Here is a 26,878-nt window from a genome sequence, read left to right as displayed (position 1 = left end):
CTATTTTCATTTACTAATTCACTTATTGGGGCTTTTACTAAAACACTTGGTGATATCCATCTAGTAACAAAGCAACAATGCTCACAATAAAAACAAAACTTAAACAGTTTTTAAAAAAGTTTTCTTGTCAGCATTCTCACTGCTCTCAGTTAACACGTTAACATCAGTTTCTCAGTAAAGTGCTTTGTTTTGAGTCTTCACTCCCTCAGTGTCTCTGGAGGCTCGGCACCCTGTTCATCCTGGGTTCACTTTGCTGAGAGAAACCAGGCAGGTACCCGGGGGCCCTGTGGTTGCTGTGGTGATCATTCCTGGAGACGGGGGCTCTGGTGGCTGGAGGTTGGCGTTCTTGGTCCCCAGCAGGAGGAGGAGGGTTGCGTCCATTCTTACCATGATGCAGCCTCTGACGACTGCCATGGTCTTCTTCCTCGTCTGCTGAAAGAGAAGGTAGAAATCAGAGTGTATAGTAGCAGCATCAGAAGACAACACGCACACACATGATACCTTATTAACAGAATGTCTGCTGGATAACATTTAAGTATCATCGGAAGACAGCTTTACTGAAAATACTAGTAGATAGATAAAGTCCCACCCTCTTGATCTTGTAGTGAAGTGTTGTTGTTCTGTTGCCCCGCAGGCTGTGATGCTGCTTGTCTGGCTTCCTCTAGATCCATTTGTGCCTTCAGTGCTGCTCGTTTGTTCTTCTTCTTGTTTTCTTCATTTTGCTTGAGAAGGAAATAATAACAGTTATTTTAAAGAGAGAGGCATAAGCAAATGAAAAACACATGGATTTAACAAATTTCTGTTGTCTTCAGCTTCTGCATTTGACAACAAGTGTTCATTGTTGAACCCTCTGGTGTTTGGGCACATGAGCTGTCACTTTGCTGCTCTCTGCTGGTGTGATGTGAAGTACAATCTCAGTGGTCACAGCGGCCTCAGGTGGTCAGTTTGTGCTCCTACACACTGTTGGGAAGTGTCAATACTGAGAAAAGGCATTGAAAAAAATAGTGATGATGAATGATGGACATTCTTCAGTGTTACTAACCTTTACTTGCCCAGAAATAGCATAGTATACAAGTGTCGTGAAATTGTGTGAACTTTCTTTATTCAAGTATATTGTAAAGTACCTAACAGATAGAGTATCAGGAGAAACAATCAAATGTCAGGTTACCGCTTGTAGTTTTTTCTTCAGCTCCACATTTGCCTCTTTGTAGCTTTTGGATGTGGACTGCAAGTAATAGATGGCTAGTCTAAAAAAAAAAAAAAATGGATATTATCAAATAACCTCACGTTACTGACATGAAATAGTGACAGCATGTCAAATATCTGACTGTGTATAAAATATATTCATGCAGTGTACTGCTGACTCACACCATAAGCAGTATAAAGGGCAGCACCAGTCCAGGGTTAGAGGCATAGCTGAACACTTTACTAAACCAGGCAGGGAAGTCAGACTCCAGCGTCTCTTGGATCACGTCAAACATACGTTTTTTCCCACTGAGGAGAAGAGAATGAGTGTGACATCATGAGGTCAGCTATTGAAATGGTTCAAATCTGGATCCCCTGAACAAGCATCATTACCTGAAGGGGCCACAGTCAAAAGAAGGAGGAATGGTGACGATTGTGTAGATGGCAGGCAGAGTGGACAGGAAGAGGATGACCAGCAGCATGGCCATGTAAAAGTTGTTGGAGCCAGAGGCCTTGAAGACTCTTTCCTGTGGCACATTACAGCACATCACAGCCCAGCACTGCAGGTACATGGACACATGGAGCCGGAGGACGTTCAGAGCAGGTAGGCAGGGGGCATAGAAGGCACCCATCCTGGAGCAAATAGAAGAGAGGCAGAGGAGGACTGGCTGAAAGTGCCGCCTTTCAGTATAAATTTGTTTTGTGTTACAGAATTGCTGCAAATTGTAAGTAAGACATTAATAGAGTGTCTTTTTTTTCTTTCTTTTTTTTTACCATATCATTCCTTGATTGAAGATCAGACCCAAGACGTTCCCACTGACATCAAACTCAGAGTAGGATGGCTTTCCAGAACAACACAGAAAAGATAAGAGTAAAAGTCAAAACCCAGTAGATAATTGAACCACTTTCTTCATGCTGCAGCTGCTCAGTCTTTATCCCTGTGTTTCTCTTTCACTCTCTGTGCTCACATGTACAGGATTTAATACAGTCATATGCACAATTTGTCACAATTATCAATTGTTTTCATTTACATGTTTTTTGTCTCTTGTCACAGGTATTTTGTTTCTGTGGTCAGACAATGGAAGAGACATGAAATAGTCACTGAAACATGATCCATTACAACCACATGATAACAGGGCACCCCAGTGGCTCATCTGGTACCACACAGGCTTTGTCCTGTGTGGTACGTGCTCTACAGCTAGTGTTTGAAGCCAACCTGTTGCCCTTGGCTGCATGTCATCCCCTTGTCCTCTCTTTGACTTTCCTGTATCTCTTCATTGTTCTATTATAATTAAGTCATAAAATCAACCTTTTTTTTCTTTTTTTTAAGTAAAACATGTTCACTTTAAAGCTATTGCCAAAATATATAACAATGATGTTGTCATGTGTTCATTCCACTAAGAGAATAACTTCCTTTCATCCACCAGCCTTGCTGTTGTTAGTAGTAACCATCTATGTTAGAGCCAAACCATAAGTGCTTTGTGTCACAGTGCACAGCTTTAACAAACCGCAAAACAGACTTGAAACATACTGAGAGGTGGTCTCAGTGAATCAGTCTGAGGCTAAACTGAGATCATCGGTCACATTACACTCAGCTGACCAATAGTGGAACTATGATCATTCACTCAGTCAGCGGCACTCACAATTATAAGGTTTGTTGGTCTCTTCAACAATTAAATCTGCTGAGATTCATATTTTCATAGTTCATCCAGAAATAGCTGCACATCTTTATTGTGTAATATTATTGTGTAACACTCGACATTTTACAATGTCGAGTGTTAGTGTCACTATCACTGTGATGAGTTAGAAAAGACGACTCACGAATCCAGCCTCCAGGTCCCAACACCAGCAGTAGTTGAGAAAACGAACAAACAGAGCTCTCAGGAAATCACCAATCAGTAGCGTGATGTAGGTTGTCATGGTATCAGATATGATCAGCCGGACAAACTCCTGCATGGGATGAAGTAATGAAATAAATTATAATACAATAACATGCTGTGGATAATTTTAAGAAAATTAATGTTTGTCTGTCACGCTTTTATCATGATGATCGCATGAGGTTTTCATTCCAATTCAGGTTTTTCTTTCACACTTTTAATTAAATACTTTATAATGAGAATATGTCTCAATATTTACATGTAGGTTCATTAACATCTCTTGCTGAAAGGTTTATTTTAAGCATAAAAATGTAACAATGTCCTATCCAATACATTGTGTTGTATCTTTAACCTTTTGTATTTTTTGCTTATACTTCTGATCAATTATTAAGTAATAGGATGTGATGAGAGCAAATTTGTATTATGGTGTCAAATGGTAACCTATACGTATATCGTGACAAAATACACTAGTTGTTAAATAGTCCAATCACATACAGTAGATGATGATGACATTTTTGTGTCAACTGACAAAGACTTTGAACAGAAAACATCATTATTAAACAGAATGAATGAAAATGCTGGTGTGTGTAAACTGACTTTGCCATAAGGAGATTTTATATTACACATTTTGTTTGTCATTCATTCATGGGATTATTTCATAAGCAGTCACTTTGAATATCCACAAGTTTATGGTGCATCAAGAATTACGTCATACTGTTATATAATAGTTTACAAACACATGCACACTGACCTGGCCCACCATGGTTTCCCAGCAGGGCCCTCTGGGTACATCAGCAGGTTGAGTGGTGATGGGTGGAGCGGTGCTGTTTTCTGATACTGTGCCGTTGTAGAGACTGGCCTCCCACGTGGTTATATTAAACTTGACAATCTTTTCCTCCTCCCTCTGAGACATCAACAGACACATTTGATATTAAGTATAATGTAATGTTGCAAAACTATCTCACACATTAACTCATATTGGTTCTCACTTTGAGGTTGATCTCATCCATGAGTGCAATGATAAAAGTGTAGAGATTTCCCAAGAAGAGGGCAAAGATGCGACCTAGCTGCCACTGCAGGGCGACACGAGGGTGGTAGTTCTCCAGGGTGCTGATGACATCAAACAGCATGGGGCAGAACATCCCCAGTAATGACATGACCATGTTTACCTGAGAAACACATGGGCCTTTAGACTCAAGACAGTTGATATCACACGTGAGGACACTAGAGTGCAGCCTATTTTTCAAGTTTCCAGCAGAGTGAACGATTAGAAATGTTTTTCACCAGTTGATTTCAATGGGTATTTCTTTGTTTTAACTAATATAGGTATGTTTAGCTACAAAACCTGCATTTTACTCATTACTAAATCTAGGCAGCTTTAGAGATATATTTAAAAAGCAAATCGTTCAACATATTGAAAAACAAAATGTGGATTTCTTCGTGTACTATTCCTCCAAAAATGATGCACAAAGGTAAGGGGAACCTGGTCATCTTAAAATGAGAATGTGATGCAAATGCTTAAGATCCATATATCATACCACCACTATATCATAAACTCGTTCAACAAGTCTTTCCTCCTCTCCACGTCTAATTTCTATACCTCATTCCTTTCCCACCAGCTGTGATTCTCCAATCCATCTAGGGCAAACTTCTGAGAGCGGCGAACTACAAAGTAGATGAGGTATCCACTTCCTGCTAAGCAGCACAAGACCAAGAAGTTGGCCAACACTCGCAGAAAGCGAGTCAGATGGATGTTGTCATCCTTTTGGCTCTCTTGCTCCTCTAAGATTGCCTCCTGGAGAGGAGGAGGAGGAGGTTATACAGGATTATTGTTTGATAATTGTAAATAGCATCACTTACTACATCAATGGTCAGCTAAACTGACCTTGAAACAGGTGGTGATAGAGGCAAACTTATTGTCTGCAGTTTCAGGGTTTCCAATCAGGTAGTCCCAGCTGGTGAACATCTTCCAGCTGAAGTTAAAGCTGTTGTCATCTCCAACTCCTGACTCGTTTGCATTACGGGCCATCCTTCAACCAGAAACAGTCACAGATTCAGTAGAACATTGTGCCTCAGAGGAATTAGTTGTTTGTAATCTTAATAAACTTACGTTCTTATGACTACCATATAGCTGTAGGCCACTGTTCCAACACCAACCAGGAAGTATGACAGAGGCATGCGGAACTTAAGCCAGCCAATGGCACGCTGGTTGTTGTAGAAACCATAGAAAAGGACTGAATACTGGGCATAACCCTATGAATACAAATCAAAGTTACAGCTTCTCATATTCGTAGGTTTCATCGCATATAGGCATATAACGATTTTTTTCTAAAACTTCGGGCATCAATATTTTTTTATTCAAGAATGGACAATTAGTGACAGTGCCAAATGTAAAACAAAGTATCATTCAATGCAATATGAAGTGAAATGAAAATAACACATTGTAGACTGACCCCACAGTCCCATAGGACGGCAAAGTCCATGGCACTGGCTTCGTCAGCCCTGGGAACAGTCTTTCTTGGGATGCTGCCATAGGGTCTCCCCATTAATGCCTGTAATAATGATAGAAGAACAACAACAACAAGACCCAGTGAGTCTGACAGGGAGATATTGTTGTATAACAACAGGGTAAAAACTGTAAAGCTGTATCATATGAGAAAAGAGAAAGATACACTTTGAGGAGAAAGGGGGGCCATAATTACAGTAAATATTGAGGTACACCAAAATACAGGGTTAGAGAGAAAACTCAAGCTAATTCCTGCCAGGATTTATAGGGAAGAGGTTGTTAATTTGAAAAGAAAAAAAATGGAAAGAACGCAAACAGACTGAACAAACGAAGAAAAATCAATATTGACAAAACTCAAAACTGAAATTATGATGAAAAGGGACCACACCTCAGGCACCATAACCAGGCCAAAGGTCAAGCCAAACAAGATCATGTTGATGCCATACATCCACCTCAAGAAGATAAAGTAAGAGGCAACTGAGGAGCCAAAATGACCTGATGGGCAGGGAGAAGAAATATGAGGATGATTATTACATACTCAACTTTAAAAGCAGGGAAACTAAATGTATGGCTTTAAAACATTTGAATAACACAACATCTAGAAATCCATACTAAATGTTGATGGATTGTGTAGTTTTATTTTAGTTGTTTGGTCTTGAAAACTAGAGACAAACCCAGTGAAGAAAATAATTCACACTAAAAAAAGATTGAAAAAAAAACCTACTTTCAATCTCCTTTATTTTCATCTCCCAAGGAATGCAGGCAGTTTTGAAGTTTTCAAAGTCCCGCTGAAACTTCATCCATTTCTTATTAAAAGAAATCAGTAAGATGCATAAATAAAAATGCATCATATATTCTGTTAATAATAATGTAAATGATATATAAGCAAGTGAAAGACTGTGATTCCTTGCCTTGGCCATCATGACCTTGTAGGCATAGAGCTTCCTGCCTTTTCCTTTTCCCAGCGCTCCCTCATATTTCTCAACAAATTCCTGAGACTCCCTGTAATGAAACAGGTGACTGATTAAATAATTTACACATGACACTTTGAATTGCAGCTGTGAATTCAGAAGGATCAGATTATTCATCAAAAACAAAAGAAGGTACCGCAAAGTGATAAGTTTCTTTTTCATTGGCCAGGGTTTCCCCCTCAGACCTTGGATGAGTTTCTTCCTCTCGTCCACGGCCTCCTTCAGCTTCTCCAGCTCCTCTGGTGTCAGAGACTCTGGTCTCACCTCTTTCTCCTCGTTGTCCTCCTCTGCATTGTCTTCATTATCTACCTCACTTGTCTCCTGCTCTGAACTGAGGCATAGAAAATCACTGTGTTTAAAGTCTTTGCATTTTTCTTGTGTGATAATAAAGATTTCCTGAGCTACTACAGAGAAGGTCAATTTGTGAGATTTACCTTGTTTCAACTACTTTCTTGTGCTTTTTCTTCTTCACTTCCTGTGTTTTCTCTTTCACTGTTTGTTTCCCTCCATCATCTTCTTCTTTTTTGGCACCTTTATGTTTCTTTTTTCCCTTGGCAATTCTTCCCTCAGCTTCTCCCTCCTCCATTTTTCTTGTTTTTTCATTTTTAACATTCTCCACTGTTTTCGCTGTCTTCCTGCTTTTTATTTTGACCCGCTCCTCTTTGTCCCTCTCTCTTCCTTCTTGATTATTCTTTGTTCTTCTTCTCCTCGTGCCCCTTTCTTTTTTCTCAAGCTTGGCCTGTGATTCATCTTCCCCCTCTTCTGCTTCTTTGGATGCTCCTTTCCTTCTCCCATTTCTCTTCCTCCTTTTCTCTCTATCACCATCCCTTCGTTTTCCTCTCTGTCTTTCCCGCTCATGTTCTTCTTGAAAGGTGGAAACTTCATCCTCCTCACCTGCAGTAAAAACAGACACTGTCTTTATTTTATTCACGCACTCATCATTCTCTCTGTATCCTACCATGAAGTTATCATTCACTATTTAGTAATTTAACCCCTCTCCTTTTCATTACCACAGAAATATTTTATCCAGGTGTGTGATAATTGTGGACACAGGTCATGTCAGAGGGGGAATTGTTTTATAAAGTAAAGAAGGTTTGAACCACTGGGCACATCAGTGATTAATGTTATGATACAAGAGAACTCACCTGTACACTCCAGCCCAATGTCAACTGTGAAACAGACATAGTTTCACTGTAAGAATAGAAAAGTTATGGCATGATGTTTCTGGAAACATTTTCCAGCTGTAATTGTAATTTATTATTAGAATGCATTTGTTATTGTACGTTTAGCCTCCTCTAGTCCTCTAGTATTTTCAGTTACAGTAATCTCAGGCTTGAATCTGAATATATGTGGCATAGGACATATAACACATTGAAAAATAAAGATTTTTGGGGAGGATTTTGATTCAGTGGATATGCTATGATCTAACTACGTGTGTAAACAATTTGATTTAATGAGTTAAGTGGAGCATCAGTTGGATGTTTATTCGGCTAACCAGTTGTATCGTATTATTTCTGTATGACTTTGTTTTGAACTTTGTGCTGCACAGAAAAGTCTATTATTAAAGTTAGTATTGTTTCTAAATGACAAAAATATACACAATTTGTAGTCTCTTCCCCTTCCGGCTGTGATGACTTGAATGTTATAAATCCAGTCCATTTTTTATATCGTCAACACAACCCTGACCCCCTTTCACTGGCAGAGCTTAGCCTACCTTATTGTGTACCTGCCACCATTGTGCTGCCTTAAAGGGGGATAAAGAGGACAACAAAAAGAACCACTGACAGACTGAACAGATATTTATGTAGTCGGCCCTTTGATGTGTGACCTTAGTGTAACTGGAGTGGCCAGCACACAGGTCATTACGGCCATGTGCAGCAGAGGGACACAAAGGAGACAAACAATGGTCTAATGAAGGGAGACGGGGTGGCTAAGCCCAAAAGGCACGGGGAGACAGCCAGAGGCCAGAGGCCAGCTCCCAAATATGCAGCAGTGAGTGAGATGGAAGAAAGTAGTGTATGAATATGTTTGTGGTGGAGGATGGTTGGCCTTTCCTTCATCATAACTTTTTCATCATCACCATTCACAGTAAATAGCTGTAATATTTTCACCTGTATGTTCTTTAAATTAGTAACTTCACCTCCGTTAACCTGAATAAATAGGCATTTCAATACAGATTGATGCAGAAATAGGTTCAAAACAGTTTCCACAGCTATATCATAAACACACTTTAAAGACAGAGGCCAAAGGGCTTTTGTTTATTTAGATAATCAAAAATGTTTTCTCCAAATGAACATGTCTCCAAAAACTAAAAAAAAAAAAAAAAAGATAATTTGTAGCAGATTATGGCAAGACAATCTACTTTTATCCAAACAAAAACAATTTAGTCATGAAATTATGGGTGGTCTTGGTCTTACTATCATTCTCAGAGGTGATCAGACTGTCCCGAGGCATCCTCCTCGCATGGTCCTGTTCTGTCCCAGCATCCAGTGGCGGCGAGGTGATGTGAGGTGGAAGAAGCTGCAGGGTTTCAGTGGTCTCTGGCTTGCTGCATCTTTACAGGAAAGGTTGCAGTGTGTGTGTGTGTGTGTGTGTGTGTGTGTGTCTGTTTGTGTGTGTGTTTGTGTATGTGCGTGCATGTTCATGTGCGTGCATGAGTGCCTGCATGTGTGTGTGGTATGTGGAGGGGCTGGTACATGATGAACAAGTCGCATGAGAAGTTTACTTTTTCCTCGCCACCCATCGACCCGAAACAGGGACAATGACAGCATGGAAACCCTAGAGCCACGCAATTTCACTAGTGATCAATTATTCAAAACAGTTATGACTGCCTTTATGCAGCTGTGTGTGTGTTTGGGAATGTTTATGAGTGTGTGTGTGTGTGTGTGTGTGTGTGTGTGTGTGTGTGTGTGTGTGTGTGTGTGTGTGTGTGTGTGTGTGTGTGTGTGTGTGTGTGTGTGTGTGTGTGTGTGTGTGTGTGTGTGTGTGTGTGTGTGTGTGTGTGTGTGTGTGTGTGTGTGTGTGTGAGTGAGAGAGAGCGAGAGAGAGAGACACCAGAAGGCCTAAGTGAGGGACAGGGTTTTTTGTTTTCATTGTATCATAACAAATGACTCAGCTGCTGATTTTATTAATTCACATGCCCATCATTTATCATCCCTCTGTAAAGCCCCAGTGATGGGGTGAACAGAGAGGGATCATGATACTGATCCTGGACCAGAGGTTACCCTTTAACTTTTTTTTCAACAAGTGTCTCACAACCTTTTGTAAAATAACTGCAGCGTCATTCAGCACATTCATTATCTGTAAGTTGTGCAGATGTGCTTTAATCAATATGGCAATGAACAGAACATTGCACCAACATTTCCTCAGTCTTGTTAAACTGTTCAGGTTTCACATTAATTAAGGAGACTCAGTTAAGTGTAAAAGATTTTATTTGGGGGGTTGGTTATTCTTGGTTATCATCACTAAGGCTTAGTATAGTGGAGTATTGTACTTTTCACTTATAAGGATGTAATTTTTTGTGCTGTTGGAGATGTTAAAGAACCTGAGGCCCCTTTCTCCTGTGGTTTTGGGGTGTTTGAAACAACACATAAAATATATCTGGGCAACAAACTGAATCGAAGGCAACTGGTCTGACCTCGACTTGGTCAGACGAGTGGGGACTAGTCAGACCAATACGTTATGAACTGATAAAGCCCCTTGGATAAGAAGCGAAACGTTTTCCTAGACAAATACAAGTCCAGTTGCCTTCGATTCAATTTGTTGCCTAGAGATAACAATGACCTGGATGAATGAGAATATCCACAGACAGATTGAAATATAATGTTTACTGTAAGAAGCTCATGTGATCATAAAAACCTTTGTGACCTTTTGAAAGATCAGAGTTAATGTGGAAATTCTGGGAACTTTCATTTTGGAGAGCAGTGTCATACTGTCATGACAAAAAAAAAGTGAGGGAGGCTTGGAGCTCCAAGCTGATAAGCCTGAAGAGGGCAGTGTTGCTCTACAGTGTAATGTGTAGGAAGCGACACCTCTGCATAGAAGAAATAGGTTTTTATTTTACTTGCTTGTTTTCTGCATGTGTCTGTCTATGTTTGTGCTTGCACGTGCAGTGACAGCCTGGAGCGTAACAGAAGTGTTAACCATGTTTGTGTACACACACATCTGCTCTCGTGCGTTGTGGAGGAGAGCGAGTAGGAGAGAGATCGGTTTCCCAGAGCTAAAGTTAGCTGCAGCTACGAGGAATCATTGAACAGAGAGGTGGTGGAGGTCAGCAAGGCCACTTGAGTAGAGAGTAGCATCAACATGTACTGCAACAACTGCAAGATGTATCTGACTGTAAATGGACACATCACTGCAGTGCAGCAGGGATGATTACCAAGGGGATAAATTATATATATTACAGGCAACCGAGCTGTTAGAAGAAGCAACAGGATATTTCTTTTGAAATAAACTGATACTGATAAAACTGGGTCAAGTGACACAAAAAAGCAAATTTAACAGGTTTTGTAGATTTTTTCTTAGATTTCTGCCTCCAACCCCAAACAAAAGGTACAAATGTATTTGTTTCGGATGGGGGATTTTTTTTCCAGTAGGTCCTCAGGATAATCCACAGTTTTTATTTGAACTACTTTCAACCACAAAATCTTCCCTGGACAAATTAATCCAAAATTATCCTTGTGGCGACATACCACCCATAAGCCTCTAAGTTTGGGTACTTATCTGACCACATATCTGAAATGTGTAATGCCTTTAAGTAATGTATTTTTTTAAAGATTATATGTCGAGCAGAATCAAACTGGGACATGTGTTTGGGAAAAAGAGGATTATTGCAATCATGGAGTAAAACCAAACCGACAAACTGCTTAATCAAATCTAATCAAAAGTTCATATGTGCCTGTATGTTTTGTCCCGGTCTGTTCTGATAAGTGCACCGACCTGTATCTGCTCTGTCATTTTATTTATTTGGTAAAACACTAAGATCATTAGCTATCAGTTTGCAGGCGTTAGACAGTGATTCATCCATCTGTTGGCACGATAACAGGCTAGTGGGGCCTGCAGAGTGCCTGCATGTAACTGTATGAGTCAAACAGCAGCTCTGCAACAGATGATCAGTCTGTCACCAAACACCCTACCGCGTAGCCTAATGCAGGTCACACAGGCAGGAAGAACAGCACAGACACAGAGGAAGTCTGTTGAATGAGGTCTAAAGGCGTTGTACTGCACCTTGCTAAAAATAAATCAGAGAAGTTAAAAGGAAAAAAAGCATATCGTATCAGAAAGGTTGGAGGTTATCATCTCAATCTGCTAACATTGTCTTCCCAAGTCAAAGTGCACTATGGGAGTCAAAAACAAATGCACAACACTTTCTGAAAGACTGCCTCTTCTCAGCTGATCACAATCAACCTGTGAACTTTGTATAGCATTAACGTCTCCTCAGCTGTTGATGTTACATGTAAAGCAGCAGGGAGGTATGGCCGCGAGGGTGAAACCTGGCTTGTTTTCGTCAAGCCAGCAAGAGAGTGTGAGGGAAGGTGTGAAGGGGGGAGCACAGGTAATCAGGTGCAACTCAGACTATAAACACGTTTTTGCTCCAGGGATTCAAAACGGGACAGTCACTGCATGCAGAACCATGTCATTAAAGATGTCTAAAGCAAACTGCATCATGTGCTGTGTTTATCTGGAGGACTGTCGGGGATGATTGATTGCTTCTAAAGAGAGGTTAGACTTGTTTTTGCAGTTTCAGAGAGATTTCAGGAGAGCAGACTTCTGTGAATTTTGCTGCTGGAACTTCATCCTAGTTTCAAGTCAGTATAGCTTAGACACATAGGAGCAATCCGAGGAGAAACTGAACAGTACAAGTCTTTACTTTGAGACACTGCAGTTGCACAGCTGGATTTTTTTTCCTCCTCGTTTTGTTTTCCCTTGCACTAAATTCCTTCTTCCTGTTCCTGGGTGTTTTGTTTTTTTTTCACAGGGAGACTGATTGTTGCGCCACCATGGAAGTAGAGGAAGACAGAAAAACTTTTCACAAGAGAAATTTCAGCACTCATCATATCAAGACCAAGAGAGAACATGAAGTAAATAGAGAGATTACATAGATAAAGAAGAAGTATGTTGCTCATCAGTTTTCTACAACGTGTCCATGGCACAGCTACAGATAGACAGTGTGTAGGTGTGTGGGTGAGAAAAAAGGGGAGAGAGAGCATGGTAAGTATGCGTGAGTAAAACAGCGTCATTAAGCGCGGAGGTGGGCCCTGTCAGACTAGGGGTAGTGCTTAGGGTGGGACTTGGCTCCTGCAATTGACAGATTAAACAGGAGGAGGCGTGGCTTGTCCTTGCAGACAGAGAAGCACGTGGCTAGACCCGTCTGCACGAGGGAGCAGCAACAAAGACCAGCCAGTCCAGGGAACAGAACAGAACACAGGACATCTGCTGCACACACATGTACACACACACACACACACACACACACACACACACACACCGGCCCTCTTTCACACGCACACACACACGCACTCACATGCAGAGGTTCACATTTGTTCACCACAGACAGGGCATATAGTCACACATATAGTATAGTCTCATATATCAGCTGCAAAGGACAAACCCACACAGAGCAGGGTAGAAATGTAAACCATAATATGAACGTGCCACTAAATGCAGAAGCACCGCTTTTCTGCTGCTTTCCACAGGAGCCACGCTTGCAAAAAGCACACACATTTACACACACACACACACACGCGCACACTGTAAGTCCAACAATCGTCCAGATATCCATGTAAGGTGAGGTTTGTGTGTGTCTGCGTGTGAAGAAGGGAGGAAAGGGGAAGAAGGAGAGAGCTTAGACAGACAGTGTGAGCTGTGGGAGTTAGGAGGGACTCCTCCCTCGTCAGAAATAACAAGAAACACATTCATGAGAGAGAGGCAGAGGAGTTGTGCAGCAGCACAAGTGAGAGACTGAATGGTCAGTAGGTGCTGAATCAGCACATTACATTCATTTAATCCCATTCTTGTTGCTTTCTATTAATCTCTCTGTTGCTGTATGTCTCCTTGGTTTCTTGTTTTCTCAACTCTTGCAGCAGCAACAATGTAAATGGAACTGGAAGGACAACAAAGCTGTCCCTCATTTCTCCTAAATCATACAGACAGGCACCTTCTGTTCATGAAATGTTTCCAATTACTTATGTTAACACACACACACACACACACACACATGCATTTCACCCCCTCCATAAGGGGTTGCACGTGAAGTTGAATGTGGACAGAGCAGGGTGGGGGATCAAGTTTTTAAAGCGATGGTTTTAGTCAACCTCATTGCTGAGCTTATCAAGCCCTGCACACAGTTTATGTAAATGGATAAGCTGCCATTTCCACCACTAGCCCCTTTATCAACAGTGTCTCACCACGCTGACGCCAGACACAGGCAAGCTGTGCCCGTGTGTGTGTCTGTGTGTGTGCGTGTGTGTGTCGGGTGGGCAAATATCTGCCTAGTAACTACAGACAGGCTGTTCCTGTTTCACATAAGTAATCCTCACTCACTCACACACACACATAGTGACTGAGACAAAACAACAAAAAAGATAGCTGCAAATTGTATGCATCTGTTGTCATGGCAACGTTGTCACTTTCACCTGCTCACGTGTATCCGTCATGGTTGTGGAGAAAAATTACAATTATCCCCCCAAACATCCACCCACACACACACACACTCACTGAATGGTACCAAAACCTACAAACACACACACACACTGGTATATAGAAGCTAAGCTATGACAGCGAGGGGGGGGGGGGGATGGGTAATGATACTTGACACCTCCCACTCTCTCCTCAGCTGCCCCCTCCCCTCACTGAAACCCATGAACCTTCACATACTAAACAGACATACATTTCACATACACATGCTCCCTCTTTTCTGCTCTGTACAGGGGCTGCGTTAACACAACACTCAGACACACAAAGACCTCAGTGTAAAATACAGACTAGGTCTCCCCTCGCCCTCCCCCACCTCCTCCTCCTCCTCTATGCTATCTTTACTCACATATGAAAAGCTTTAGAGCTTATGTCTGTACACTAGGTGAACCAGCCTATCGCTGTGTCTTAAAGGACAATTTGCATAAAACTGCACACATGATGAGTTCAAACAAGCACATATTTGTCATTGCATGTTAAAATCTAAAGCATCTTGGCCTTTCAAAGCCAGTCATTAAGTTGTTCACATTTGATTACACTGTTTGATTACACTGTCACCTTAATCAGGCAGTAATGTTCCTTGCAGTTAAAGACCCTCCCTTGATACGCTGGTTGTAAATTGTATGCAAATGAGCTCATTGTCATCAAAGCTAAGTCTTTGTGAAAAGCCTATAGCAGGAGACCTCATTAACATCATGTGATATTGAATAAAATTACTGCAAATTATTGTGTGATTGTTTTACTCATTCCCTTGTGATGACTGATGACTGCTCTTCTTCCCCCCTCATTCTACATGGTAACAAAGAACTACTGAATTTGGAGCTTGTAAATGACTCAGATGAGAACTGGCCATGCTGCAGTTATGGTGACTCAGATAGTCACCAACTGTCCCACTCCAGTTATCAGAGATTAACAATCTGATCAAAGCTGATCAGGGTTTGTTGTCAGGCAAATATTTAGAGTAGCCTGCTGCTGTTAATCAACGACTGGTCTGGTTGTCCCCAACTGTCTCACCAGAGAGACAAAACCTCCCCAAATGCATGAGACTGATTTTGTATGTGTTTTATTTGTGTGGAAATCAGGTAAACATTACATTTCAAATATTTGTCACACTTTTCCCCAGTAAAAAATACCCCACTCAACGAATAGATAAATCCACACAAACAACACAGATAGCTGTCATTTATAAATGAGATGGACATTTGTACTGAAGAAGACAGTTTTACACTCACACTTAGAAAAATAGGTTTCAGCTAGATCTCTTCTTATAGAAACTGGCCTATAGGCATTTTCATGATACTGTGTTATGATGACTATAGTCCCCTTTAAAAGTGAAGGGAAGCTCAGCAGCTGAGAAAACTTTTATTTTCATCTGGCTACATGTTGTTTTTTTCAGTTTCTACATCCATTCTGGTTTGAACTGGAGCAGAACTTACTGTATTAGCCAATGGCTTTGAGACTATACTAGTCTTTCCGCGAATTCACTCGGCACGTTCTCTCCCTCTCCCTCTCGCTCCCTCTCTCTCTCTCTCTCTCTCTCTCTCTCTCTCTCTCTCACACACACACACACACACACACACACACACACACACACACATAAATACTATGCTGTCCCACCCCAAGTATTTGTTTTCTACTCAGCATGGCCTGTAGGGATGTGTGTGACGTGAAGCTGACAAGGTGGGGGAATACGCTGAGACTTGTTAGACCTGCAGGGCAAACTTCCAACACACATGACACACTGCAAGAGACATGTTTTCATATTTCCCAAAACTACAACCAGCAGGCAGGCTCTGGTTTCTGGTAGTGTTTAAAAAGAGGTTAAAGTAAAAAAAAAAAAAAAATGGTTGGGAATAAAAGCTCTGATGTTTTGTTTCAGGCTATCACTTGAAACTTGTTTACAGCTACAGACTGTAGCTAAGATTTTCGAAATACTAAACTCCAGAGCCCCGTGGTTTTGCCAAACATTTGACAGAGGAGTTTGTGAACTTTCCTTTCTCACTTTTTATATGTCAAGTCCACTGTTTATTCTGCTAATGTCAGCGGTCCACAGCTGTCAAAATGCCATGCAGTCAAACCCCCTTCTTCATTCAGATTTACCAGAGTCCAACTTTAAGGCTCTCTGTGGGTAATTTGTATATGACTCCTCCTCAGGTCGTTCAAAACCCCCCAAATACCCTGAAACAACACTGAGCTCATGACCTCACTGTCCTCGGTGGTAGTTACGACACTGTTAGCTCTAACTGCTCACATCAGAGTCCTAAATGGATTTCACAACTGTTTTCTAGGAGTGCATCCTGAAAATATACTGATCTCTAGGTGCTGCGCAGCTCTTATCTTTTGCAACCTCCCACAAAACCAGAACATGTTTGTGCTCTCAGTGTCAACACAAGTGTGTCTATGTGCTCTTTATCTTGAAGAGGACTAATATGAGACATGGACGTTCAGATTGAGGACGTTTTTCCAAAAGTGAAGACAATTTGGTCTCTCTTGGGTCAGATCTTTATCGTGTTGTAAAGATTTTCTTTTGGTCTTAGGGTTAGAAGTAGGTTTGGGTTCAGTTAAAAGTGAGAGGTTGGGCATGTTATTGTGATAATTAAGTTAGGTTTATGAGCTTTGGGCTACATGATTTAGGCTATGTAAATGAGGGTACTCACAAAGGGATGGCTGTTTTGATCTAGCAAAAGTTGAAGTATTTTTATTAAACGATTAATTGCCCCAATTACATAAACCCAGTCTCACACACAAAAAAGATCAACTGGCCTTAGATTATAACACACTTTGGGCACATTAAGACAATTAACATGCTTCATATTAACTGTTACCTGTGCTACTAATGTTATGAGATGAATAAATTGTGCTTTAACGTACATTCACTTATATTATAAGTTAAACAAGTCTTAGTATCAGTATCAATATCTGTGACTCTGGTATTACAATGGTAGTATTACTTGGTATCAGTTGTAATCACCCACATGTTATTTATTGTTACCCCCATGAGGACATGTTTACACTTTCAATGTCAACACAAGTGTGTGTGTGTGTGTGTGTGTGTGTGTGTGTGTGTGTGTGTGTGTGTGTGTGTGTGTGTGTGTGTGTGTGTGTGTGTGTGTGTGTGTGTGTGTGTGTGTGTGTGTGTGTGGTGTCAACTCGGTCAGCTCTCCCCTGACAAACAGGCTTGTATATCTTTCTAGTCATAAATCTGCGCTTGCTTTGTTGTTCCTCTGACACAAACATAGTATGTAGCAGGAGGGGCGAGGCTGTTTTTTTTTTCTACCAACAAAGTAGGCTACTCTCTCACAGAAAAGTGAGGGTACAGTCTTAATCATGACCCTCTTTGTCAAAAACAGTCATGTCAGCACTATGATCAATTTATCCATTCATCTAGGAGTATTACTCAATAATAATAATGAAAAAAAGAAAGAAAGATTCGTGTCCTTGTAGGAGGATGACGAATACATGTGTAATATCGCAACACTGGCTACGCGCACGCGCACACCCAACCCCCTCCCTCGCGCAGGACTGTACATAGAGCTCGGGGGCTCCGCGGGCAGCCAATGGCGACACGTTGTTTCACTCGTGACATCATCCGCCACCCCTCTTACTAAAGAAGGAAACAAACATCCATCCAGAAGGAACAGGAGACGGACAGAGAAAGAAAGAAAGGAAGAAAGAAAGAGAGGCAGGAGGGCGAGGAAGGGACAGTTAAACCCATCTAAACCTGCCTGACCGGAGCACAGCGGAGCCGCGCGGAGGAGCTGGACGCTAGCAGGACCCTCACAGACCACACGACCCCCTTTTTTCTTCTGCCAAGACAAACGGCCACTTTCCTAACCCTTTCCACAGTCGTCTGAGAAACTTCATCGATTTTCAGCAGGTGATGATCTTGGATTATTGTTTTGTTTTTGTTTTTTCTTAACGGCAAGGATGCATTTTGAAGTGAGCTCGGCTCGTCGAGGTAAACAACGAAAAGAGGGGTGTTTAAACTAAAGCTGACGGTCGGTCATGGCGACCTTTAACGGTGGATTGAAAGGTCAGGTGGTGTGTGTGCGTGATGGTTTTGTGTGGTAAACAAGCTGTTTTTTTCTTTCTTTTCTTTCATTTCCTTCGGTCTGTGTGGCTTGTTGGACTTGTCAGCACCAACACTGCCTCTATCGCCTCTATCGCCTCCTCCTCCTCCTCCTCTTTAATGGAAATATCACAAGCACCCGAACGTGACTCGGTCTGGTCGCGAGGAAAAACAAGGGAGGGAGCTAGCTCGTGCTGGTTACTGTCTGTTTTTCTATTTGCCTGTAGCTGGGGGATGGGGGAACCAAAGCCAGCTAATTCCTGTCTTCAAATAGAAAATTCATAAGCCGAATAGTCAACTGGAGCGAGAGAGTTGCTCTGAAATATCTACTGAACATTTTTTCTTGAATTTTCAATGAAGTGCCAGTTCAGCTTTGCCTGGTTTGTTTGCTGTAGTTTCAGCTTTGGAGAAAACGAGGTTTTGCTCGGCGTTAAGAGCTATGTGGCACCACCAAGTCGTTTCTAAGTACTTAAGTGTGATTATATAATCGAGGTTTGGTCGTTTGAAAATACGTAGAAAATGGTTATTAATAGAAAAGCTGCGAGAAAGAGGAGATATAAACCGATGTCTAAACAGGAAGCAGAGAGATTGCAGACAAAGGGAGAAAGAAGAAACAAAGGGAGCAGAGACCACAGTGTCTAGACTGTGGGTTATTTCAGAAAACAGCAGTGCTGTTTATTTTCTCTTGGCTTCTAAAGGTTATTCCTAGTTTTGTCCTCATTAAGGAGATCTGTGTGCTTGTAACAAAACAACACAGGGCTTTTTCTGTTCTGTCCTTCAGTGTGACTCAGTAGTTTTCACCCCAGCAGGGCCTGAAATATGAGCTAAGCTTGCGGCTGATACAGGAGCACAGTCTTCCTCTTTTGTTTGCTAGAGATTATCTCACCTTTGTCTTTTCAAAGAGCAATTACATGTCCATCCCATAGAAACCTGATGGCATAGTTTAAGTCAGACACGTTTTCATATTTCATTTCAGCGACTCTTTGGCTCTTTTTTTGTTTGAAAGGAAGTTGGTGGTGAATGATTGTGACTAGTAATCCCCACCTCCCCACCCCCCAATGTTGGAAAGCCCCTGACTTGCCCTGTCTGCTGTATTTTACAACATGGTACAACACATGATATATGAGTTTGTTAGTTTCATTATACTGCCAGTGGCAGGAAACAAGACATAATCACTCATTACTACAACAACTGTTAATTAATTGAGGTTGATGAGTGATAATCTCCTGTTGGTGGTAGTGACAACATTAACAAAAATATGTTATTTCACGAGCAGCACGCGTGCCCTTTCCTCTCTACACGACCTCCTTTTGATCATTAAACATTTAAAACTCTTCCCGTATTGTCTGCTTGTCAGACTGAAAGCTGTGCAGATTTAAATGTGGTAAACATGAATGTTTTTTTTTTTACCTTCTACCTTGTCCGTATTTGTGAGAGGGTCTTGGTAAAGGTTAGGTTAACATGCCTGCTGTTTGTCTGACAGCTGGGGCCAAACATGACAGCTGAACCACACTGTCCATTGTTCCTTTGTGTCAGAAAAGTCAACAGCTACGGTTGATCTGTGAGCTGCTACGGGCTCTATCCTGGTCTTTGTTGTATCTTCCGTTGTTTTTTTGTAGTTGTGAGCAGCTGTGATGTCATCTCAGTTTGATGTGATGTCTGTATTTTGAGGGACTGTTGTTGTTGTTTTTTTATAGCTCCAAGACCTTGAGGCTCTAGATGTGTAGCTCAAACACCTCATAGTCCAAATGTAGCTGTTTACGTTATAAACTGGTGTTATTGGGTTTCAAGAGAACCAGTCTGATGATGATGGCATGCTTAGAAAAATGTCTTTCTGCCACACGATTCCTAACCCCAACCTCTGGCCCGGACCTCATGTCTGGTATTTTTTTTCAGCAGTCAGCAGTTGAACATGTGACGCAAAGGGAGAGAAGGTCTTTGTGGGCTTTTCCAAGGAAACCCTTTGTTGACACGGCTGTGATAGGATGCAGGGGCACAGAAAGAGAGGAGGGAGGAGGGGTGGCGTTGGGTGGGGGGTGGGGGCAGCTGAAGATTTAATAGCACTTGTTTAGTGTGTCGGTGTGGTCAGTACACACCTCGAGTGCACTGACAGGACGTTCTGAAACAACTGGCAGCGTCTCCTGGAACATTAAGCTCGCCTGTCCTGTTTGTGTCCGTGACCAGAATATAGATGAGCAAGCAGCTGCCATGTTCAGCACAACAGGGCCAAAGGTTGTTTACAAGGGGAGCATGATACTGTTTCCAGATGAGAGTTGTGTTTTTTGAGTCTAGTATCGGTTGATCAGATGATTTGTAAAACAGGCAGGGCAAGACTGGCAGACAGGAAACGTCTTCACTAACTAATCCGGAGGGCTTCCTGTCTGTCTGTTTGTTCATTCACCAAGTTGTTGTTTTTCATCTATTGCCTCAAACGCAGTGTCTTCCACTATGCAACTTCCTGTCGTATTGCATTGCAGCAGGACGGGGCAATAACGTCATAGGGCTACACGTTTCACGAAACTTACGCACATACACGCTTGTTTTCTGGGCGTGTGTGTGGGGAGAAATGACATGGGAAGTTTTGAAATGCCTCCCCGCTCTGTGGCAAGAGCCACAGAGAGGGGAGGAGAGTACTTTCTGAAACCGTCGACCTACTTTGTTCATTCCCATTCATTATCTTGGTGAGGACTGAATGCTGTTTTTCTCAACGTGTTGTGTTCTTTCTTTGGCTGAGCCGCTGCTAGCGTGTCAGTCGAGTCTAGATGGAAGAGGAAGAGGTGAATAACCCGATGAGGGAGAATTAGTTATCGCCAATAACTGTTAGTCACAATAATCATGACACACAATGATGACCCATGACTTGTCATAAGGTTTCAGGGTAACCTCGGGGCTCATTGTTCAATTGTGATTATTCTCTTTCACATTAAACACAATTGACTTTAGTTACGAGGAAATGACTGTGCGTCTGAAATCAGCTATGAGGAAGGAAAACATTTTTCATGACAGGTAACCCTAAAGCAAAACGTATGCAGATATGAAAATGAGGTGGGTGAATTCCAGGAAGAGCCATGCTGACTGCTCTCAGCACTCTGGAAAAGGGTGAAGGGGTAGAAGAGATGGAAGGAGAAGGGGAAGGGGGGGGGGGGCACAACAGTGAACAAAGCTGTGGGACAGAACAGAGTCCAGCTTCTGCCAAAGGTGCAGAAGAGAACACAGTGAGTGTTGTTTGTTCTGGGCTTCCTGTGGCGAAGCGTTCATTACTGTATTCATGCTGAAGAGCAAGTCAAAACAGGCAGGCATGTTGTTCTTTTAATTTTCATAATACGACTCTCCTGTTATTGCTCGGCCCTGTTGACACTGGGAAATGTGTCCTGTGATAGAAAATATTTCAGCTCCCAGTTGTTAAGTTTGTTTGTGCAGAAAAATGCTTTGTATTTGTGTGTGTGTGTGTGTGTGTGTGTTAGTCTAATAAGCATTCTCACTCTGTCTCTCTTTTTATTCTGCTAGCAATGGCCCAAGAGACGAACCAGAGCCCGGTGCCCATGCTTTGTGCCACAGGCTGCGGTTTCTATGGCAACCCGAGAACCAATGGCATGTGCTCCGTATGTTACAAGGATCACCTGAACCGGCAGCAGAGCAGCGACCGCATGAGCCCGCTCAGCCCTATAGGTAAGACACCACACACACAAAAACGCAACACAACAACACACAAAAGACTATGCACAACAGCAAACCAGGATGAGTCCAGAGACGATGTAAACAAATAAATGAGGCGAGCTACAGCAGGAGATAAGGAGTAACTTGAGGAAGTGGAGACAATGTTTTGAAATCCAACCACTTCTAGGCCAGTCAGTGTATTTTCCCAGCCCCCCCCCCCCTCCTCCCTCTTCCCCTCCCTCTGTTTTTCCACTCTGTGTAATGAAAGACAGCTGTTTTTTTCTTCATGACACTGTTCAAGGTTTAGTGGGGGGGCGTTCACGTGTCTTTCTCTGAACTCACCCATGATTGTAGTTTATATTGGCTGTAAACATTTGCGTTGTTCGTTTGAGTTTTGTCTAATGCAGTTCTCTCCATTCACTTCTCACCCAGGCTCAGCTGCTAGTCCTACCTCAGAGGCCTCAGCCATCCAGAGACTAGAAGCCAGTCTAGCCAAGGTTGATGCATCCCCCGCCTCTTCGCCAGACATGTCTAGGTCAGTACTGGAAGTGTGTGAACTTTTAAACTCCTTTTTTTTTTTAAATTGGCACATGTGTGAACCGTTGGTTGACCGGCTCGTTTTCTCACCCTCAGAACTGTTCAAGGATCGCTTCCTGTGACTCAACAAATGACAGAGATGAGCATTTCGAGAGAGGACAAGCCAGAACCCCTAGAGCCTGGTAAAGCTCACAGACACACAAAAAGACACTTGAAGTTTAACAGACAGGCGAGCAGAGTGCAGACGTAAACCAACAGACATTCGACACGCACGCACGTCGCACGTGGCATCTCGGTGTACAGACTCCTTAAGGCAAACATCACCCTGCTGCAGCCACTGTAGCCTCAGTTTATTTTTGATGCTTCACTGCATACCTTAAGCCCAACTGTTGGTTTTACTTACAGCCTCCAAGAAAAGAGAGGCTGCCTAAAATAAATCTGTTTAAAAATACCTCCACACCAGAGGGCATTCTCAGATTTTGATGCAGACTGCCAGCGGCTTTCTCAGACTAATGCGCTAGTTTCTGCCAAGAACAAGACAGGGCAATTTACAGATAAGGAATACACTAATTACTATCGTTTAGGACAAAAGTACACAATTTCAGTTGCCAGCGTGTTTGGATGTTGTGCAGAACGATAAAAACTCATTAATCTGCTGTTTGCAGATTTAAGATATCAGATAATGGGAATTCAAACCTAGCATGACTAATATGGATTTTTTCCCCCCTGTTGTCTGTAGTTGTAAACCAGCCTGCTGCTTCTAGCCCGACTCCTGTAGCTTCTTCCAGCAGTGAAGAAAAGGGTGACACCCCCAAACCTAAGAAGAACAGGTGCTTCATGTGCCGTAAAAGGGTGGGCCTTACAGGTGAGTAGGGGGGAATTGAAGGGGCAGCTGATACAACACATTATTATTGTCAGTGATGACTGTGGGTTTTCTCGGCACCTGTCTTGTGTAGCCGTTCACATCTCTTGTTCTAGCTCTGACTCCTTACTTTTGTGTCCCTCCAGGGTTCGACTGTCGCTGTGGCAACCTGTTCTGTGGCATCCACCGGTACTCCGACAAGCACAACTGCCCCTACGATTACAAGGCCGAGGCCGCCGCCAAGATTCGCAAAGAGAACCCTGTTGTTGTGGCTGACAAGATCCAGAGAATATAGATGTGAAAAAAAAAAGAAAATCAGGAATGACAGCAACGATGACAACATCTTTGAAAAAGACTGGAGTATGAGTGTGAACCTTTGGAATGAGCACCGGCATGAGTGGCTAAGTGAGGATTGAACGGACTTGATTTACAAAATTACAACCTCAAGAAAATAATGGGAAAAAAAGAAGAAAAAAACGAAAAGATCCTGTCAGAGGGAGATGCATGAATGATCACTTTTCTCCTTTTTTTTGATTAATTCATTAGTTTGTTTTATCCTATTTTCTGTGGTGTGATTTTTTGCCGCTGTTGAGTCCTTTTTTTTTTTTAAGAATATGTATTGTCTTATTAAAAGCAGCCCAGGCTAACTGTCCAGGATATGCTGTGCTCCTCTCACCCTAACCAGGCGCCATTTTGTGCCAAACCGTAAAACAGCCATTTTACTCGAACCCCCGTCACGTGTCAGACACTGACTGGTCTTTCAAAGCATCCAGACTACACAGTTACAGTCCACAAGAGTTGTTGTCCTTCAACCCTTGAACTTCTTGTCCCCCTTGCCCCATTGCCACTGGAATCAGTCAATGTTTGGAGAAGCGTACAACTGTCCCCCACCATGCACAAGGGGCTTTGTTACTTTGTCTTTCCTAGCTTTACCTACCTCACAGCTGCTGTGTTAAGCTTTGTCGTCTTCCCTTTTTACTTTGTTTTCATCAGCTTCACCCCAGCAGCAACAATGGATCATCTTGATAAGTCGGCCTCAGTGACCTTGTGATCAAGTCTGTGTCGACTGTGATCGGTTTGATTGTGACGAGGCTGCGTCCATTATAGCTGGAGGTATCATGCTAGACAGGGGCAAACAAAATTACTCCACGTTTCACTGAGTCTAAACATTTTCAATGGATAATAATGGGTAAAGGAGTTCCCCAACTGGTCTGAGCTCACAGTGTAATCTCAGACGCCTGGTGCAGGGCTGTGTGTACCGACATGTGGCCTGAGAGGAAGGATGGCACCCTTCCCCGGCAACGCCTGGTAACTTGGTGATTTTAGGCTACAATATTGTAGGGGCATGAATGAATGGGATAAATGCATGAGTTACTCTACATCTGCATTAGTGTTTCAGAAATATTTGGCATCACTCGACTTAGGGGTTTCAGACATTTTATTTGCTGAGAGACAATTATCTGTTATGTTGTATTAGCTTTTTTTTTTTTTTTTTTTTTTCCTCTTCCATTGATATTGTACTGATGTTAGCGCATGTATTCAGTGCATTTGTGGAGTTAGAGTATGTGAACCATAATTCTTATCTGTTTTTATTTTTTTAAATGCGCTAACAGAACGTTCATGTGAGCTGTGTGTATGTGTGTGTGTGTGTGTGTGTATGTGTGTGCGCATGTGTGTATGTGGGTGGGTGAGTGTGTTGTTCCCCAACCCTTTTGTCTGTGGAGCTACCCGGTTTTATCAGCACATGTTTACAGAACTACAGGAGCATGCCAGAGCTAGATTTATGAAAAATAATAGATACCAAGATTAGATGTAACTTCTCATCTGTCTAACAGCTATTGGTCTGTGTGTCTGCTATAGAGCACCGTAGAGACCGTGTGTGTGTGTGTGTATGTGTGTGTATTTGTGCGCGTGCACGTGCACATACCTGTGCAAAAGTGTGTTTTCATGGCTGCCTGACACATTGAAACCCACGTATGTTTGTGACTTGTTAATCCCCCTTTTTTTTCTTCCCTGTAAGGATGTGTTTTTCATTTAAAAGATAACTGTATGTATCCGTTTGAGTTTTTCCTTTCTGATTCTTAGTTATATGCAAATTTGTACAAAAAATGAAAAAACAACAAACTGTGTTGATATTTATGTATTACATATAATCTTGCTATCCAGCATTACAACAGAATAGTATCATGTAAATAAAACTGTACAGAGAGACATTACCAAGCCTCATTGTGTGTTGACTTGAACACATTTCACCAGCTCTCGGTATCGTTGGAGTTTCCGTGGAATGTGTTTCGCTATTTGTTTTCAACAGTGTCACACAGATCGTCCATGTGTAGACGAACCTGTCAGACCAGCAGAGTACATTTAAATTGAGTCGTTAGTTTTGTTGTGTCACAGCAGAGTTAATATGAGGAAGATGATGAATCAGCGCAAGACGGTGAAGAGCAAACACTGTGGAACTAATTTGAGTCAGGACAAGAATAGTGTAGGAGCATTACTCTCTAATGCCTCACCTAGGCTAACCCGGCCTCTTTAGTGTCCTTGTGTTAATACACGGAGCTGGCAGCACAGGGTGTAGGCCTAAACTTCGCTCAAGAGACTCTTTTCCAAACCACGTCTGGGTCACACAGGAAGTATTAATCCCCAGACCGTGGAAGAAAACGATCCGGTTCCACTCTTATCTAGGCCAAAACTGTACGTGCAGGAGAACACACATGATGTGTGTGTGTCTCAGAGACAACGTGTTTTCTCGCACTCCCCGTCAGTAGCTCGGGGGGCAGAGTGTGTTCACAGATGGCGTCATGGCAACAGCTGCTCAGACAGCTGAGGTGTGCTCATGTGGTGTCCCTGTGACGAAAGCTACAGAGATCACATTGTCTGGAGGCAAAGCTAAAGTACAATAGAGGATTAACACAAAGGCATTTTGGGTGAAAAACAACAGGTCCCTTTAATATTCAGTCTCAAGATTATTTGTTAGACTGTCTAAATCCAACCACTGGGGATGGAGAGAGAGGATAGAAGAGTGCACTTCATAACTAATGTAGTGACAGAGAAGAGGAGGATAACCTCTCTCAAATATGACCTGGAGCAAGTGAAGGGATCCTGAATTGTACTTTGTGTGTGTGTGTCAGTGTCAGTAATCTCTCTTTCTCACCCCCCAACACACATGTTAACCTAGCCTATAATTTGTTTCACTGATGTTTGAGGTCCATTTATCTGTGTCACCCTCACTCGGTCACTGGGTGCGGCCGAGGTTAAAGAAGCTGGCTCTCTAGATGTGACACTTTAGAGATTCTGGCCAGCTGAAAAGAACAGATGTCGTTGCCAGATGTGCAGAGTGGTTGAAAGTTACATGAAGCCTCAGACAGTAAATGCGAGCATGAAGTCATGTCCTCTCTAAAGTAAACAGTCACACCCACACTAACAGCATCTTCCTCCTCTGCTTGTGTTTATGTGTGTGTATACTCTATCCTAAGTGCTTACTGCATCTCAGAGGACATCGATATAGAGGTAATATGGACT

General features: G+C 42.2%; 2 protein-coding genes across 3 annotated transcripts; one reads left to right on the top strand and one right to left on the bottom strand.

Moving 5' to 3' along the window:
* Positions 1-205: 205 nt before the first annotated feature.
* Positions 206-8,275, bottom strand: tmc1 (transmembrane channel-like 1; the record flags this gene model as incomplete). The annotated part of the gene is made up of 19 exons (XM_083978615.1): positions 206-432; positions 590-722; positions 1,169-1,247; positions 1,369-1,494; positions 1,579-1,818; positions 1,960-2,027; positions 3,007-3,135; positions 3,814-3,966; positions 4,052-4,231; positions 4,663-4,857; positions 4,948-5,092; positions 5,173-5,315; positions 5,516-5,614; positions 5,957-6,063; positions 6,293-6,570; positions 6,676-6,870; positions 6,974-7,433; positions 7,685-7,708; positions 8,266-8,275. The coding sequence occupies 19 exons, from the start codon at positions 8,273-8,275 to the stop codon at positions 206-208; spliced, it is 2,991 nt and encodes a 996-aa protein (XP_083834741.1).
* Positions 8,276-17,802: 9,527 nt separating this feature from the next.
* zfand5a (zinc finger, AN1-type domain 5a) lies at positions 17,803-25,543 on the top strand. Of its 2 annotated transcripts, none has more exons than XM_083978453.1 (6): positions 17,803-18,108; positions 21,808-21,969; positions 22,390-22,492; positions 22,591-22,676; positions 23,234-23,359; positions 23,503-25,543. In XM_083978453.1, the coding sequence occupies exons 2-6, from the start codon at positions 21,810-21,812 to the stop codon at positions 23,649-23,651; spliced, it is 624 nt and encodes a 207-aa protein (XP_083834579.1). In that variant the 5' UTR covers positions 17,803-18,108; positions 21,808-21,809; the 3' UTR covers positions 23,652-25,543. The 2 variants fall into 2 exon arrangements, with proteins under 2 accessions (XP_083834579.1, XP_083834578.1); XM_083978452.1 differs by having other exon boundaries at positions 17,803-18,189.
* Positions 25,544-26,878: the final 1,335 nt, after the last annotated feature.

Source organism: Trachurus trachurus (genome assembly GCF_905171665.1).
Source record: "Trachurus trachurus genome assembly, chromosome: 9".
Classification (NCBI taxonomy): Eukaryota; Metazoa; Chordata; class Actinopteri; order Carangiformes; family Carangidae; genus Trachurus; species Trachurus trachurus.
This window is presented reverse-complemented; position numbering and strand designations above follow the sequence as displayed.

What these genes read in the sequence shown, in the direction of transcription:
- zfand5a (XM_083978452.1), top strand. Translation starts at nt 18,159, where the DNA reads ATGCATTTTGAAGTGAGCTCGGCTCGTCGAG. An exon ending in AGTGAGCTCGGCTCGTCGAG is followed by an intron (nt 18,190 to 21,807) that starts GTAAACAACGAA and finishes TTATTCTGCTAG; the next exon opens with CAATGGCCCAAGAGACGAAC. An exon ending in TCTTCGCCAGACATGTCTAG is followed by an intron (nt 22,493 to 22,590) that starts GTCAGTACTGGA and finishes TCTCACCCTCAG; the next exon opens with AACTGTTCAAGGATCGCTTC.